Genomic DNA, 18421 nt, shown 5'->3' on the forward strand with positions numbered 1-18421 from the left:
GAGGATTTGAGTCCCATCTGGGTTGTTTACAAGAGTCTGGCTGTTCAATTATAGTCATCAGCCATCGGAGCTCACGATTGTGGGTTTGAGTCCCAATTGAGTCATTTAAAAGAGTGTGTCTATACAATAGCAATCAGACAATTTTGCTTTGAAAAAAGTCACAACGCACTTTAAAAGGGAAATTGAAATGGCTCAGCACATTTATAGCGTCACAGAACTTAAAGTGATGTCATGAACTACACTAATACACCTTCATCAGACTTGATGGATAAGGCATCAGCCATAGGAGCTGATGATTGTGGGTTCGAGTCCCAGCTGGGTCATTTACAATATTGTTCAATTACAGTGAGTGGAAACTTTGCTTTGAAAAAGGAAACAACACACTGGAAACTGTTGATTCCTTTCATAGCATCAGAGTACTTATGGTGAGTCATGTGGCACCATGCGGGGGTCGGACGTGTAAACGGCGACCTCTGTACACTTTATTAGTTTTTCATTATTTTTATGTCATAAACCGGTGAGATTCGATACACCCTACTACATAACTGTTCTATGAAGTCAACAAAACAAAGAATTCAAAATCCTCGGGCTCTGGAGATATTAAAAGACACTTACGTGCTCAAGCTGATACCTCTGACAGGCCCACAGACCAGGGACTCAGTTTGGACGGTGTGGCGGGAGAAATTCCGCGGCAACTGTCGAGCATGTCTGTAATGCTGATGAAGGTTGTAGCAGACCTGGAGGATCTTGCTGTAATATGGTGATCGATTACGGCAATGGAGGCTAAATTATCTGAGTTGGTTACAAGATTGTTGGACGTCGAGAGGCGGATTGATTATCTGGAGTCATCGGAGAGGGAATAAGCTGCTAATCCGCTAGCAATCAAGACAGACTTGGAACACGTCTGGGAACAGTTGGAAGATTTAGGGAATCATAGTTGGCGAAACAACGTCCGAATTGTTGGAATTCCTGAGCATGAAGAATGTCGAGATATGATGAAATTCCTGTGAAAGTCTTAAGTTAAGTACTTTAAGTACTTAAAGTCTGCTCGACATAACAGGCCATAAGCTGGAAATCGAGTGAGCTCACAGAGTCCCGGTTCAGAGATCCACGGAAGGAGACAGACCCCGATCAATTCTGGCCAAATTTCTGAGATCATCCGATAAAGATCTTGTGTTACGCGAGGCGAGGAGTAAAGGAAGGCTTTCTTGGAAGAACCACAGCATTTTCTTGTTCAAAGAATTTGCGAATTCGACAAGAGAAAAACGTGATCGATTCAAGGAATGCAAGAAACTCTTACATTAACTGAAGATTGCTTTTGCACTGATGTTTCCGACCAAGCTGAGAATAGATACTAAGGATGGCCGCAAAGTATTTACATGTCCCCAGCAAGCATTATCTTTCATAGACACAATGGGTGAGTAAGCCAATTGGTGATTTTCATGTGGCCTCCAAGTGAGCTTGTCTCACTGTACATATACTTTACTGTCTGAGGAAGCTGGGCACCTTTTTTGTTTCTTTTTGTGTTGGTTATGCCTAGCGGCTGGAATTTGTTTTGTGGAATAACACTCCTTCAAGAAACTTTTGCATTCACGGAGGATCTCTTTTGCACTGATATTCCTGGCCAAATTGAGAATGGATACTAAGGATGGCCGCAGGGTATTTTCATGCCCACAGCAAACAATATCTTTCATAACATTGAGGGACTGAGGAAGTCATGGTGTGTATCTCATGTTGCCTCCAAGTGAGCTTGTTTAGCTGAACATAGACTTGACCATCCGAGGAAGCTGGGCTCCTGTTTTATTTCCTTTTCTGCTGGTTCTGCCTAGCTGCTGGATTTTGTTTTGTGGAATAACACTCCTTCGGGACAGTTGTGGATGAATCTACTCATTCTTTGTGTTTATGCCTCCTATTGGCTGGAGTTTGTTTTGTGGAGTATTTTGTGCAGCTCGTTGGAAGGATTAGGTCATCTGCTGCACTTATGAACAGCCGGCTCACTGATCATTCGTTTTACTGTCCGAGGAAACTGAATGGCCCTTTTCTTGTGTGTGTGTGTGTGTGTGTGTGTGTGTGTGTGTGTGTGCTGGTTCCGCTAGAGGCTGGAGTTTGTTTTATGAAGGAACACACCTTCAAGACAGTTCTGTGAATGAATCTACATGTTCTTTGTGTTTATTCTGCCTATTGGCTGGAGTTTGTTTTACAGAGTATTTTCTGTTATGTAATTATGCCTCACAAAATTTGTATAGAAACACCGGATTAGAGCAATCCAATGGCAAAGTTGTCGCGGGGACTCTTGTAGGCATACATGGACTGTTTGAGTGTAGAGGGATGGATGCCGGTTTGCGCTGTCGTTCACGGGGTTAATGCACACGTTTTTCATTTTTCTGTTTGTTTGGTTTGGGGGGAATTCTGGGGTTTGATTGTTGCACTAATGGGGAATGTAGTCTTTATAATTTTATTTTTGACCCACAATCTAATTTTTCTAATATGTCAAAATGTCAAATGTTAATATGAGTGGATTGTCTTTATGGGGGCACCCCATAAAAAGAGGGAAGGTTATTTCTTTTCTTAAGTATAAGAAATATGATATAATGTTTCTTCAAGAAATGCATCTTTCCTGCAGGAAGCTGAAAATTTTGGGAAGATATCAGGTGGACATGTTTTCTTTAGTGCTGGCTCAAGTAAGAGCAGGGGAGTCATTACATTGATAAGTAAACATCTACAATTCAAATGTCTCAAACAGATTTAAGATAAATTAGGAAGAGTCATTATTCTTTTAGCAGAAATTCAGGGGCAAAGGTTGATTTTGGCTAATATTTACCCACCTAACGCTGATGATCAGGGCTTTTTTATAGATCTTGAAGGGAAGTTGCCTCCCTCATGATATAATATTTGGGAGGAGACTTTAATCTTTTGATGGACTCAGTCCTTGATCGTAGTGAAGCAAAAGTGTGTAAGCTCCCTAGAGCAACATTGAAGCTTCACAGGATGTGTAAAAATCTTGGTCTTACAGATATTTGGAGACTTTTAAACCCATCTGGGAGGGACTATACATTTTTTTCATCAGTCCATAAGATTTATTCTAGAATAGATTTTTTCTTGATATCTAAGTCCCTCAATTCATCTGTTGTTGATTGCTCAATTGGAAACATCTTAGTCTCAGATCACGCCCTGGTGTTGCCACATACGGAACAAAGAAAAAAATCAGATAGTTGGCGCTTTAATGTATCCCTTTTGCAAAATCCTGATTTCCAACAAATATTAAAGGCTGAAATCAATGTTTATATGGAGACCAACTGGTCCTCAGAATCCTCTGTGGGCATGGCTTGGGAGGCACTAAAGGCAGTTCTTAGGGGTCAGATCATACAGTATGCCTCATTCATCAAAAAATCCAAAGAATGAGAACTCGTGGAGTTGAAAGGGAATATAAAAAATGCAGAGGCAGAGCTGAAGCGCCAAATGTCGTCTGATGGCCTCAGAACTGACCCGACTGAAATACAGATATAATACTATTTTGTCGCAGAAGGTGGAGTTCTGGCTATTCAGCGCAAGACAGTCATACTTTGAGTCGGGGGACAAAGCAGGGAAACTTTTGGCTAGATATATAAAGCAGAGAGAATCTTTTTGTACCATTCCTTCAGTGAAATCTGCTGGTGGTGAAATATTTACCTCAGCCATTGATATTAATAATGCTTTTAAAGAATTCTATCTTGATCTTTATAGTTCCACATCTTCGTCCACCCATGAAGATATTAGAAACTTTGAGGAACAATTAGAACTCCCTAAACTGATGACTGAGCCTTTGGAGCTGAGGATTGTGAGTTTGACTCCCATCTGGGGTTTTTTACAAGAGTGTGGTTGTTCAATTACAGTCAATAGAAATCTTCCTTTGAAAAAAGACACAACACACTTGAAAAGTTTGAGCCCATTCATAGAAAAAAGACACAACACACTTTAAAAGGGGAATAGAAAAGCTCAGCCCTTACATAGCATCATAGAACAGAAAGGAATGTTAATGGAAATCTTGCTTTGAAAAAAAAGTCACACACTTGAAAAGGGGAATAGAAAAGCTCAGCCCATACATAGCATCATAGAGCTAAAAGGGGTGTAAAGAACTACACTAATACACCTTCATCAGATGTAGTGGTGTAATGGATAAGCCTTCGGAGCTGTGGGTTGTGGGTTCGAGTCCCATCTGGTTTGTTTACAAGACTGTGGCTGTTCAATTATAGTCAATGGAAATCTTGCTTTGATAAAAGACACCACACACTTGAAATGCTTGAGCCCTTTCATAGCATAACACTACTCAAGGTGATGTTAAGTACAACATTAAAAGACTTCTCTCAAATCCAGTGGCCTAATGGATAAGGCATCAGCCTTTAGAGCTGAGGATTGTGGGTTTAAGTCCCATCTGTGTTGTTTGCAAAAGTTTGGCTGTTGAAATGTAGTCAATGGAAATCTTGTTTTGAAAAAAGACATAACACGCTTGTTGAGTTTGATCCTTTTTATAGCATCACAGTACTTAAGGTGATGTTAAGTACAACTTTAAAATCTGACCTAGTGTCCTAATGGGTAAGACATCAACCTTCAGAGCAGAGGATTGTGGGTTCAAGTTCCATCTAGGATGTTTACAAGAATGGAAATCTAGATTTGAAAAAAGACACAACACACTTGAAAAGTTTGAGCCAATTCACAGCATCACAGTACTTAAGGTGATGTTAAGCACAACATAAAAATTATTATGTCTGGTCAAATTGATAAGACATCAGCCTACGGAGCTGAGGATTGTGGTTTAGAGTCCTATATGGGTTGTTTACAAGAGTGTGGCTGTTCAATTATAGTCAAGAGAAATCTTGCTTTGAAAAAAGACACAACACATCTTGAAAAGTTTGAGCCTTTTCATAAAATCACAGTATTTAAGGTGATGTTAAGTACAGCATTAGTATTACTTCATCTGACCCAGTGGCCTAATGGATAAGGCATTAGCCTTCAGAGCTGAGGATTGTGGGTTCGAGTCCCATCTGGGTTGGTTACAAGTATGTGGCTGTTTAATTATAGTCAATGGAAATATTGCTTTGAAAAAGACATAACACCCTTGAGGAGTTTCAGCTGTATCACAGTACTTAAGGTTATGTTAAGTACAACATTAAAATAAGCTTCCTTAAATCCAGTGGCCTAATGGATAAGACATCAACCTTTAGAGCAGAGGATTGTGGGTTTGAGTCGCATCTGGGTTGTTTAAAAGAGTGTGGCTGTACAATTATATTCAATGGGAATCTTCCTTTGAAAAAATACACAAAACACTTGAAAAGTTATATTAATTTCATAGCATTACAGTACTTAAGGTCACGCATCAGCCTACAGAGCTGAGGATTGTGTTCTAGAGTCCTATATAGGTTGTTTACAAGAGTGTGGCTGTGCGTTTACAGTGAGTGGAAATCTAGCTTTGAAAAAAGACACAACACACTTGATGAGTTTTATCCTTTTTATAGCATCACAGTACTTAAGGTGATACTAAGTACAACACTAAAATCTGACCCAGTGTCCTAATGGGTAAAGCATCAGCCTTTGGAGCAAAGGATTGTGGGTTCAAGTTCCATCTGGCTTGTTTACAAGAATGTGGTTGTTTAATTATAGTCAATGGAAATCTAGCTTTGAAAAAAGACACAACACACTTGAAAAGATTGAGCCATTTCACAGCATCACAGTACTTAATGTGATGTTAAGTACAACATCAGCATTACTTTATCTGACCCAGTGGCCTAATGGATAAGGCATCAGCCTTCGGAGCTGAGGATTGTGGGTTCAAGTCCCATCTGGGTTGGTTATGAGAGTGTGGCTGTTCAATTCCAGACAATGGAAATCTTCCTTTGAAAAAAATACATGACACACTTGAAAAGTTATATTAATTTCATAGCATCACAGTACTTAAGGTGATGTTAAGTACAACATTAAAATTGCTATATCTGACCCAATGTCTTATTGGATAAGGCATCAGCCTTCAGAGCAGAGGGCTATGAGTTCAAGTTCCAGCTGGGTTGTTTACAAGAATGTGGTTGTGTAATTATAGTCAATGGAAATCTACCTTTGAAAAAGACACAACACACTTGAAAAGATTGATCCTTTTTATAGCATCACAGTACATAAGGTCATGTTAAATACAACATTAAAATTGCTACATCTGACCCAGTGTCCTATTGAATAAGGCATCAGCCTTCAGAGCAGAGGGCTGTGAGTTCAAGTTCCATCTGGGTTGTCTACAAGAGTGTGGTTGTTTAATTATAGTCAATGGAAATCTTGCTTTGAAAAAAGACATAACACCTGAAAATTTTCAGCCTTATCACAGTACTTAAGGTTATGTTAAGCACAACATCAAAATTGTTATATCTGGCCTAATGGATAAGGCATTAGCCTACAGAGATGAGGATTGTGTTCTAGAGTCTTATATAGGTTGTTTACAAGAATGTGGCTGTTTAATTATAGTCAATGGAAATCTTGCTTTGAAAAAAGACATAACACTTGAAAACTTTCAGCCTTATCACAGTACTTAAGGTTATGTTAAGCACAACATTAAAATGACTAAGTCTGACCTAATGGATAAGGCATCAGCCTACGGAGCTGAGGATTGTGGTTTAGAGTCCTATATAGGTTGTTTACAAGAGTGTGGCTGTTCATTTATAGTCAATGGAACTCTAGCTTTGAAAAAAGACACAACACACTTGACAAGTTTCATCCCTATTATAGCATCACAGTACTTAAGGTTATGTTAAGCACAACATCAAAATTGTTATATCTGGCCTAATGGATAAGGCATTAGCCTACAGAGATGAGGATTGTGTTCTAGAGTCTTATATAGGTTGTTTACAAGAATGTGGCTGTTTAATTATAGTCAATGGAAATCTTGCTTTGAAAAAAGACATAACACTTGAAAACTTTCAGCCTTATCACAGTACTTAAGGTTATGTTAAGCACAACATTAAAATGACTAAGTCTGACCTAATGGATAAGGCATCAGCCTACGGAGCTGAGGTTGTGGTTTAGAGTCCTATATAGGTTGTTTACAAGAATGTGGCTGTTTAATTATAGTCAATGGAAATCTAGCTTTGAAAAAAGACACAACACATTTGAAACGTTTGATCCTTTTTATAGCATCACAGTACTTAAGGTGATTTTAAATACAACATTAAAATCTGACCCAGTGTCCTAATGGATTAGGCATCAACGTTCAGAGCAGAAGACTGTGGGTTCAAGTTCCATCTGGGTTGTTTACAAGACTGTGGTTGTTTAATTATAGTCAATGGAAATCTAGCTTTGAAAAAAGACACAACACACTTGAAAAGATTGAGCCATTTCACAGCATCACAGTACTTAAGGTCATGTTAAGTACAATATCAGCATTACTTTATCTGACCCAGTGGCCTAATGGATAAGGCATCAGCCTTCGGAGCTGAGGATTGTGGGTTCGAGCCCCATCTGGGTTGGTTTTGAGAGTGTGGCTGTTCAATTCCAGGCAATGGAAGTCTTCCTTTGAAAAAATACACAACACACTTGAAAAGTTATATTAATTTCATAGCATCACAGTACTTAAGGTGATGTTAAGTACAACATTAAAATTGCTATATCTGACCCAATGTCCTATTGGATAAGGCATCAGCCTTCAGAGCAGAGGGCTATGAGTTCAAGTTCCATCCAGGTTGTTTACAAGAATGTGCTTGTGTAATTATAGTCAATGGAAATCTACCTTTGAAAAAGACACAACACACTTGAAAAGTTTGATCCTTTTTATAGCATCACAGTACATAAGGTCATGTTAAATACAACATTAAAATTGCTACATCTGACCCAGTGTCCTATTGGATAAGGCATCAGCCTTCAGAGCAGATGGCTGTGAGTTCAAGTTCCATCTGGGTTGTTTACAAGAGTGTGGTTGTTTAATTATAGTCGATGGAAATCTAGCTTTGAAAAAGACACAACACACTTGAAAAGATTGATCCTTTTTATAGCATCACAGTACATAAGGTCATGTTAAATACAACATTAAAATTGCTACATCTGATCCAGTGTCCTATTGGATAAGGCATCAGCCTTCAGAGCAGAGGGCTGTGAGTTCAAGTTCCATCTGGGTTGTCTACAAGAGTGTGGTTGTTTAATTATAGTCAATGGAAATCTTGCTTTGAAAAAAGACATAACACACTTGACAAATTTTCAGCCCTATTATAGCATCACAGTACTTAAGGTTATGTTAAGCACAACATCAAAATTGTTATATCTGGCCTAATGGATAAGGCATTAGCCTACAGAGATGAGGATTGTGTTCTAGAGTCTTATATAGGTTGTTTACAAGAATGTGGCTGTTTAATTATAGTCAATGGAAATCTTGCTTTGAAAAAAGACATAACACTTGAAAACTTTCAGCCTTATCACAGTACTTAAGGTTATGTTAAGCAGAACATTAAAATGACTAAGTCTGACCTAATGGATAAGGCATCAGCCTACGGAGCTGAGGTTGTGGTTTAGAGTCCTATATAGGTTGTTTACAAGAATGTGGCTATTTAATTATAGTCAATGGAAATCTAGCTTTGAAAAAAGACACAACACACTTGAAAAGTTTGATCCTTTTTATAGCATCACAGTACTTAAGGTGATTTTAAATACAACATTAAAATCTGACCCAGTGTCCTAATGGATTAGGCATCAACGTTCAGAGCAGAAGATTGTGGGTTCAAGTTCCATCTGGGTTGTTTACAAGACTGTGGTTGTTTAATTATAGTCAATGGAAATCTAGCTTTGAAAAAAGACACAACACACTTGAAAAGATTGAGCCATTTCACAGCATCACAGTACTTAAGGTCATGTTAAGTACAACATCAGCATTACTTTATCTGACCCAGTGGCCTAATGGATAAGGCATCAGCCTTCGGAGCTGAGGATTGTGGGTTCGAGTCCCATCTGGGTTGGTTTCGAGAGTGTGGCTGTTCAATTCCAGGCAATGGATAGTCTTCCTTTGAAAAAATACACAACACACTTGAAAAGTTATATTAATTTTATAGCATCACAGTACTTAAGGTGATGTTAAGTACAACATTAAAATTGCTATATCTGACCCAGTGTCCTATTGGATAAGGCATCATCCTTCAGAGCAGAGGGCTGTGAGTTCAAGTTCCATCTGGCTTCTTTACAAGAATGTGGTTGTTTAATTATAGTCAATGGAAATCTAGCTTTGAAAAAATACACAACACACTTGAGAAGTTTGATCCTTTTTATAGCATCACAGTACTTAAGGTGATGTTAAGCACAAGATAAAAGTTATTATGTCTGGCCTAATGGATAAGGCATTAGCCTTTGAAGTAGAGGATTGTGGGTTCAAGTTCCATCTGGGTTGTTTACAAGAGTGTGGCTGTTCATATGTAGTCAATGGAAATCTTGCTTTGAAAAAAGACATAACACTTGAAAATTTTCAGCCTTATCACAGTGTTCGGCCTCATGTATTCAGATAGAAGACAAAGGCAGGCCTAACAGTCATAAAAAACATTCCTCAAGCCCCCTCCTTTTAAGTCAGATGTTGTACTGATAAAAATCGCACCAAAATCAAACAAAGGGAGTCCAAAACAGACTACAGATCCATGAAGCCTTGCCCTCTAAAGGATCGAGCTCTCAACTCCTATTGGATGAGGCACACAACAGAAGTCCCTCAAACATGACATCATCAGGACTTCAAATAATTCTGAAATGCTTCCAAAGTGGCTTCCAGCGACTTAGTTCACCGAATACGGACGTAGCTTTTTGCTGCTCTCCGGTGCAGCCTCGTGGCATAAGGAAGTAATGTCCGACTTGAAACTGTAGCCATACAATCTCCATCTCGCTGGACGAGCTGAGATTACTCTGTGTTCAACCGAACACTCTAACGGATCCGAAGGAGACCGCCGAGCAATTCGCATCTTCATCCGTTGGCCTACAGAAGTGAAGAGATTAAAGATTTCTCTTCCATCTTCAATCAAGTCAACATTTCTGAGTTCTCCGCCAGCCCACCGAGAATCAACAGCCGTGCCGCCCTCTGAGAATAAACAGCCGTACCGCCTGCCGACAGCGCGTGGAAATGGCCTCTCGTCATCACACGAGCCTCAAGGAACCGGGTCAAAGTTAAAGGACAGAGGAAAACACATTCTACCTGTGTCCTCATGCGATTCAAGTAAGAGGTTTACGGCAGAGATAGAATATTATAGTGTGCTATTCTTGTGTTTCAAGGTTTTTGCTTGTACAGTTTACGGACCGCCATGTCCGCTCATTATTAATACTCAGGGTATTAATTATCACGAATTTGTTTTGCTGTATTGTGGTCCAACCAAATTGGACTGTTGTGCATTTTCGCCATCGCGGGTGAGACAGCAACTGAGTTCATCCATTAAAGAGTCAAATAACAAGGGACTTTTACGAGCCCCGCTCGTAAAACCGCGTCTCTGAGTGATGAACACGGCTGCTTTCTCTCCCGCTATCGCGAAATCAGCTTTCGGGCTGTCACTTAATCTCTCTCTCTCTCTCTCTCTCTCTCTCTCTCTCTCTCACTAACCACACTGACACACACACACCTTATGTGTTATAGGATTATTTTATTTCCATATCTAATCATGTCACTGTTTAGTTTGTAGTTGTAAGTCAGTAAGTTTATTGACTGCATTGTATTAATTATTAATTGATATTACTGCATAAATAAACTTTGTTTATATTACAAAGAGAAGTGTTTTGGTTTGTTTTGCATACGCCTGTGTCATGCTGACGGGATGTCAGTGCTCGGATTCAAACCTTCATTCATTGTTTTTTTTCCCGAAAATCGATATTCTTCGGATGTCGATTTTCCTAAGAAAACAATCTAATATTGAGACTGTTTTAATATTCGGTTATTAGTCCCTGATTTCAGGGTGGTGCCCCGTCAATGTTAATCCTTATTAATATTCTATTGATTTTTGATAACTGATAATTATCTTTGATTGAATTTGAATGATCAATAAGCTAGTGTTAATTTTAATGTTTCATCGACGTTAACAATTAACGATTATCTTTGATAACTGTTGATTTAAAGGATTAAAAAAAGCTAACATTGATTCTCATCAATGTTCTATTGATTTTAATAATTAATAATTATCTTTGATAATTATTAATTATTGCTAATAACCAAACTTGCTCCTAAACGTAGCACACTACATTTACTGGAGTCCCATATGAGGTTTTAATGAGTTAGATCCAATTAATTAATTTAAATATTGATTAATAACTACAGAAATAATTATTAATTATTTCTGATAGTAACCCTGATCTAAACAACCAGTAAAGCCCTACAACAGTACTTAAGGTTATGTTAAGCACAACATCAAAATTGTTATATCTGGCCTAATGGATAAGGCATCAGCCTACAGAGATGAGGATTGTGTTCTAGAGTCCTATATAGGTTGTTTACAAGAATGTGGCTGTTTAATTATAGTCAATGGAAATCTAGCTTTGAAAAAAGACACAACACACGAAAAGTTTGATCCTTTTTATAGCATCACAGTACTTAATGTGATTTTAAATACAACATTAAAATCTGACCCAGTGTCCTAATGGAATAGGCATCAACGTTCAGAGCAGAAGATTGTGGGTTCAAGTTCCATCTGGGTTGTTTACAATAGTGTGGTTGTTTAATTATAGTCAATGGAAATCTAGCTTTGAAAAAAGACACAACACACTTGAAAAGATTGAGCCATTTCACAGCATCACAGTACTTAAGGTGATGTTAAGTACAACATCAGCATTACTTTATCTGGCCTAATGGATAAGGCATCAGCCTTCGGAGCTGAGGATTGTGGGTTCAAGTCCCATCTGGGTTGGTTATGAGAGTGTGGCTGTTCAATTCCAGCCAATGGAAATCTTCCTTTGAAAAAATACATGACACACTTGAAAAGTTATATTAATTTCATAGCATCACAGTACTTAAGGTGATGTTAAGTACAACATTAAAATTGCTATATCTGACCCAGTGTCCAATTGGATAAGGCATCAGCCTTCAGAGCAGAGGGCTGTGAGTTCAAGTTCCATCTGGGTTCTTTACAAGAGTGTGGTTGTTTAATTATAATCAATGGAAATCTAGCTTTGAAAAAAGACACAACACACTTGAAAAGTTTGATCCTTTTTATAGCATCACAGTACTTAAGGTCATGTTAAATACAACATTAAAATTGCTACATCTGACCCATTGTCCTATTGGATAAGGCATCAGCCTTTGGAGCTGAGGATTGTGGGTTCAAGTCCCATCTGGGTTGGTTACAAGAGTGTGGCTGTTCAATTCCAGGCAATGGAAATCTTCCTTTGAAAAAATACACAACACACTTGAATAGTTATATTAATTTCATAGCATCACAGTACTTAAGGTGATGTTAAGTACAACATTAAAATTGCTATATCTGACCCAGTGTCCTAATGTCTATGATGTCAAGCCTTGGAGCTGAGGATTGTGGGTTTGATTCCCATCTGAGTTCTTTACAAGAGTTTGGCTGTTAAAATGTAGTCAATGGAATTCTTGCTTTGAAAGAAGACATAACACACTTGAAAAGTTTCATCCTTTTTATAGCATCACGGTACTTAAGGTCATGTTAAGTACAACATTAAAATTATTATGTCTGGCCTAATGGATAAGGCATCAGCCTTTGGAGCAGAGGATTGTGGGTTTGAGTTCCATCTGGGTTGTTTTCAAGAGTGTGGCTGTTCATTTACAGTCAATGGAAATCTAGCTTTGAAAAATGACACAATTTTTCACTGCGTCTCTGAGTGATAAACTAACAGCTGCTTCCTCTCCCACGATCGCGAAACCGGCTTTGGGGCCGTCACTTTATTCTCTCTCTCTCTCTCATACTAACCACACACACACACTCGCTCTCTCACCACACAGCCTTCATGCATTGTTTTTTTTTCCCGAAAATCGATATTCTTCAGATGTCGATTTTCCTAAGAAAACAATCTAATATTGAGACTGTTATACTATCTGGTTATTAGTCCCTGATTCCAGGGTGGTGCCCCCTCAATGATAATCCTTATTAATATTCTGTTGATTTTTGATAATTGATAATTCTCTTTGATGATTGTTGAATTTGAATGATCAATAAGCTAGTGTTAATTTTAATTAATGTTTCATCAATGTTAACAATTAACAATTATCTTTGATAATTGTTTATTTAAAGGATTAAAAAAAGCTAACATTGATTCTCATCAATTTTCTATTGATTTTAATAATTAAGTATTAATTAGTTAAATATTAATTAATAACTAAAGAAATAATTATTAATTATTTCTGATAGTAACACTGATCTAAACAACCAGTAAAGCCCTACATTAAGTACAACATTAAAATTACTAAGTCTGACCTAATGGATAAGGCATCACCCTTCAGAGCTGAGGATTGTGGGTTAGAGTCCCATCTGGGTTGTTTACAAGAGTTTGTCTGTTCAATTATAGTCAATGGAAATCTTGCTTTGAAAAAAGACACAACACACTTGAGAAGTTTGAGCCCTTTCATAGGATCACAGTACTTAATGTGATGTAAAGAGTAACATAAAAATTACTACATGTGGCCTAATGGATATGGCATCAGTTTTTGGAGCTGAGGATTGTGGGTTCAAGTCTCAACTCTGAAATTTTTTTCAGAGGGCATAAATGGCTTGTTTATGCTCCTCCGCATTCCCGGAATTAAAAGCAGAGATTCGCGCATTAAGTGCCGCACGAACATCGCTATTCATCCATGGTTTCTGGTTAGGGTAGATCCATATTGTTTTGGTCGGCACTACATCATCTATGCACTTCCCAATGAAACACGTTACGGTATCAACGTAGACCTCGATGTCGTCATCAGAGGTGGACCGAAACATCTCCCCGTTTTGACCGGTAGTGTATATATATGTACAATATACAAATACAAATCTGTTATATACAGAAGCAAGGGAATGTAATGGCAGAAGAGGTATGGTATGTTGGATAAATATAAATAGACTAAGTTGTGTATTGCACATTAATTATTGCTCAATGGGGCAGTTTTAACTGTTCATGAGATGGATAGCCTGAGAGAAAAAACTGTTCCTGTGCCTGACTGTTCTGGTGCTCAGTTCTCTGTAGCGCTGACTAGAAGGCAACAGTTCAAAAAGGTAGTGGGCTGGGTGAGTGGGGTCCAGAGTGATTTTTCCAGACTTTTTCCTCACTCTGGAAGTGTACAGTTCTTGAAAGGAGGGCAGGGGGCAACCAATAATCATCTCAGCAGTCCGAACTGTCCTTTGTAGTCTTCTTCCGATTTCGTAGCTGCACCAGACCAGACAGTTACTGAAGTGCAGAGGACAGACTCAGTGACTGCTGAGTAGAACTGCATCAGCAGCACCTGTGGCAGGCTGAACTTCATCAACTGGCGAAGGAAGTACAACCTCTGTTGGGCCTTTTTCACAATTGAGTCAATGTGGGTCTCCCACTTCAGGTCCTTTGAACTGAATGACTCCACTGCTGCCACAGTGCTGTTTAGAATGGTGAGGGTGGTCAATGTTGGGGTGTTCCTCCTAAAGTCCACAATCGTCTCCACCGTTTTGAGCGTGTTCAGCTCCAGGTTGTTTTGACTACACCAGTGAGCCAGCCGTTAAACCTCTCTTCTGTTTACAGACTCATCATCATCATGACAGTAGTGTCGTCTGCAAACTACAGAAGCTTGACAGAGGGGTCCTTGGCAGTGCAGTCATTTGTATACAGGGAGAAGAGTAGTGGGGAGAGCACACATCCTGGGGGGCACCATTGCTGATTGTACATGTGCTGGAAGTGAATTTCCCCTTCTCACTAGCTGCTGCCTGTCCATCAGAAAACTGGTATTCCACTGACAGATAGACGTGGGAACAGAGAGTTGATGTAATTTAGTCTGGAGAATAGCTGGGATGATGGTGTTGAAAGCCGAACTGAAGTCCACAAAAAATATCCTTGCATATGTCCCTGGTCTGTTCAGATGTTGCAGGATATGATGCAATCCCATGTTGACTGCATCATCCACATACCTGTTTGCTCGATAAGCAAATTGAAGGGGATATCAGCCTTCGGAGCTGACGATCGTGGGTTTGAGTCCCATCTGGGTCATTGAAAAGAGTGTCTAGTCAATAGCAGTCGATTACAAGAGTGTGGCTGTTCAATTATATTCAGTTGAAATCTTGCTTTGAAAAAATAAAACACAACACAGTTGAAAAGGTTGACCCCCTTCATAGCATCAGAGTCCTTAAGGTGATGATAAGAACTAATTAAAACAAATACATCCAAGTGGCCTAATGGATAAGGCATGAGCTGAGGACTGTGGGTTCGAGTCCCATCTGGGTCAATGACAAGAGTGTGTACAGGTGCATCTCAATAAATTAGAATGTCATGGAAAAGTTCATTTATTTCAGTAATTCAACTCAAATTGTGAAACTCGTGTATTAAATAAATTCAATGCACACAGACTGAAGTAGTTTAAGTCTTTGGTTCTTTTAATTGTGATGATTTTGGCTCACATTTAACAAAAACCCACCAATTCACTATCTCAAAAAATTAGAATATGGTGACATGCCAATCAGCTAATCAACTCAAAACACCTGCAAAGGTTTCCTGAGCCTTCAAAATGGTCTGTCAGTTTGGTTCACTAGGCTACACAATCATGGGGAAGACTGCTGATCTGACAGTTGTCCAGAAGACAATCATTGACACCCTTCACAAGGAGGGTAAGCCACAAACATTCATTGCCAAAGAAGCTGGCTGTTCACAGAGTGCTGTATCCAAGCATGTTAACAGAAAGTTGAGTGGAAGGAAAAAGTGTGGAAGAAAAAGATGCACAACCAACCGAGCGAACCGCAGCCTTATGATTGTCAAGCAAAATCGATCCAAGAATTTGGGTGAACTTCACAAGGAATGGACTGAGGCTGGGGTCAAGGCATCAAGAGCCACCACACACAGACATGTCAAGGAATTTGGCTATAGTTGTCGTATTCCTCTTGTTAAGCCACTCCTGAACCACAGACAACGTCAGAGGCATCTTACCTGGGCTAAGGAGAAGACTGAACTGGACTGTTGCCCAGAGTCCTCTTTTCAGATGAGAGCAAGTTTTGTATTTCATTTGGAAACCAAGGTCCTAGAGTCTGGAGGAAGGGTGGAGAAGCTCATAGCCCAAGTTGCTTGAAGTCCAGTGTACTTAACACTGGACTTCCACAGTCTGTGATGATTTGGGGTGCAATGTCATCTGCTGGTGTTGGTCCATTGTGTTTTTTGAAAACCAAAGTCACTGCACCCGTTTACCAAGAAATTTTGGAGCACTTCAGGCTTCCTTCTGCTGACCAGCTTTTTAAAGATGCTGATTTCATTTTCCAGCAGGATTTGGCACCTGCCCACACTGCCAAAAGCACCAAAAGTTGGTTAAATGACCATGGTGTTGGTGTGCTTGACTGGCCAGCAAACTCACCAGACCTGAACCCCATAGAGAATCTATGGGGTATTGTCAAGAGGAAAATGAGAAACAAGAGACCAAAAAATGCAGATGAGCTGAAGGCCACTGTCAAAGAAACCTGGGCTTCCATACCACCTCAGCAGTGCCACAAACTGATCACCTCCATGCCACGCCGAATTGAGGCAGTAATTAAAGCAAAAGGAGCCCCTACCAAGTATTGAGTACATATACAGTAAATGAACATACTTTCCAGAAGGCCAACAATTCACTAAAAATGTTTTTTTATTGGTCTTATGATGTATTCTAATTTTTTGAGATAGTGAATTTGTGGGTTTTTGTTAAATGTGAGCCAAAATCATCACAATTAAAAGAACCAAAGACTTAAAATACTTCAGTCTGTGTGCATTGAATTTATTTAATACACGAGTTTCACAATTTGAGTTGAATTACTGAAATAAATGAACTTTTCCACGACATTCTAATTTATTGAGATGCACCTGTACAACCCAGAAAACCACTATCCTCAGCTCCAAATGAATCCTTATCCATTAGGCCACTGGGTCTTTAGCATGAGTATTATTGCAGTCCTTAAGTTCATTTTCAGTACTGTTATGCAATGAAAAGGCTCAACCTTTTCCAATACCCTTTTTAAATGTTTTGTGGCTCTTTTGTAGACACACTCTTGTCAAAGATGTAACACCCAGATGTAACCAGAAACCACAATCCTCAACTCCAAAGGCTGATGCCTTATAGACTAGGACTCTGTTTCTGACATAAGTGATTTAGTGTAGTTCTTAATATCACCTTCAGTACTGTGGTGCTATGAAAATTAACAAACTTTTCAGGATTGTTGTGTCTTTTTTTCAAAGCAAGATTTCCACTGACTATAATTGAACAGTCACACTCAAGTAAACAACCCATATGGGATTCAAACACACAATCCTAAGCTGCAAAGTCTGATGCTTCATCCATTAGGCCACTGAATGTGACATAGGTGTTGTAGTGTAGATCTTAACATCAATTTAAGTTCCGTGATGTTATGAAAACAATCAACCTTTTCAAGTGTGTTATGTATTTTTTCAAAGCAAGATTTCCACCGATTTTAATTGAATAGCCAGACACTGTTAAACAACCCAGATGGGTCTAGAACCCACAAGCCTCAGCACAAAGGCTAACACCTGGTCCATTAGGCAACTGAGTCTTATGCACGTGTGTTACTGTAGTTCTTAACATCACCTTAATGAATTGATGTTATGAAAGGGCTAAGCCTTTTCTATTCCTCTTTTAAAGTGTGTTATGACTTTTTTTAAAGCAAAATTTTGCAATGATTGCTGTTGACTAAACACACTCTTGTCAATGACTCAGATGGTACACGAACCCACACTTCTCAACTCCGAAGGCCATGAAGGGTTTTAGTGTAATTCTGAACATCACTTTATGTACTAAGATGTTAAGAACTACACTAAAACACCTACAACAGACTCAGTGGCCTAATGCGTAAGCAACAGCTTTTGGAGCTGAGGATTGTGGGTTCAAGTTCCATCTCTGTTGTTTACAAGGGTGTGGCTCTATGCTGATAGTCACTGGACAATTTTGCTTTGAAAAAAGTCACAACACATTTTAAAAACGGAATGAAAAAGGTTAATCCGTTTCACTGTAAAACAGTACCTAATGGCACTTTTCCACTGCACGTTATGGTTCGACTCGACTCGACTCTGCTCGCTTTTCTGAGCGTGCTTTTCCACTGCAGTTTAGTGCCGCTTCAACGTGGGTGGGATTATAGGCTGATCGTCATAGTTGCGCCGCCTCTACTGCCATGACATCATCTTAAACGCGACACAAACATTACTGACCATAAACAATAATAGCTACTAGCTCATTGTGCTGCATAAAGCAGTTGTTGCATGGTGATTTTACACAAGTGTAACAGTTAAATTGGCCTGGTTGTTTTAGAAGCAAGCT

General features: G+C 39.1%; 1 protein-coding gene and 3 non-coding genes across 5 annotated transcripts in view; 3 read left to right on the plus strand and 1 right to left on the minus strand.

Annotated features, from left to right (window-relative positions):
- The first annotated feature begins 5751 nt into the window (after nt 1–5751).
- On the plus strand, nt 5752–5824 carry trnar-ucg (transfer RNA arginine (anticodon UCG)). Its single transcript has one exon. It is a non-coding gene; the product is annotated as a tRNA-Arg (tRNA).
- A 1527-nt stretch (nt 5825–7351) lies between these two features.
- The window catches only part of LOC127416747 (ras GTPase-activating protein 2-like), a 98963-nt gene continuing 87893 nt past the window's right edge, over nt 7352–18421 (minus strand). The window contains exon 25 of one of the 2 annotated variants that reach the window (XM_051656278.1): nt 7352–7525. In XM_051656278.1, the coding sequence (XP_051512238.1) occupies nt 7501–7525 (25 nt within the window). In that variant the 3' untranslated portion in view covers nt 7352–7500. Of the gene's footprint in view, nt 7526–12236; nt 12338–18421 lie in introns of those variants that run through there. The other variant, XM_051656279.1, reaches the window with a different exon arrangement.
- On the plus strand, nt 7409–7481 carry trnar-ucg (transfer RNA arginine (anticodon UCG)). The gene has a single exon. It is a non-coding gene; the product is annotated as a tRNA-Arg (tRNA).
- trnar-ucg (transfer RNA arginine (anticodon UCG)) lies at nt 8885–8957 on the plus strand. Its single transcript has one exon. It is a non-coding gene; the product is annotated as a tRNA-Arg (tRNA).

The sequence above is a fragment of the Myxocyprinus asiaticus genome, chromosome 26 (assembly GCF_019703515.2).
Source record: "Myxocyprinus asiaticus isolate MX2 ecotype Aquarium Trade chromosome 26, UBuf_Myxa_2, whole genome shotgun sequence".
Lineage (NCBI taxonomy): Eukaryota > Metazoa > Chordata > Actinopteri > Cypriniformes > Catostomidae > Myxocyprinus > Myxocyprinus asiaticus.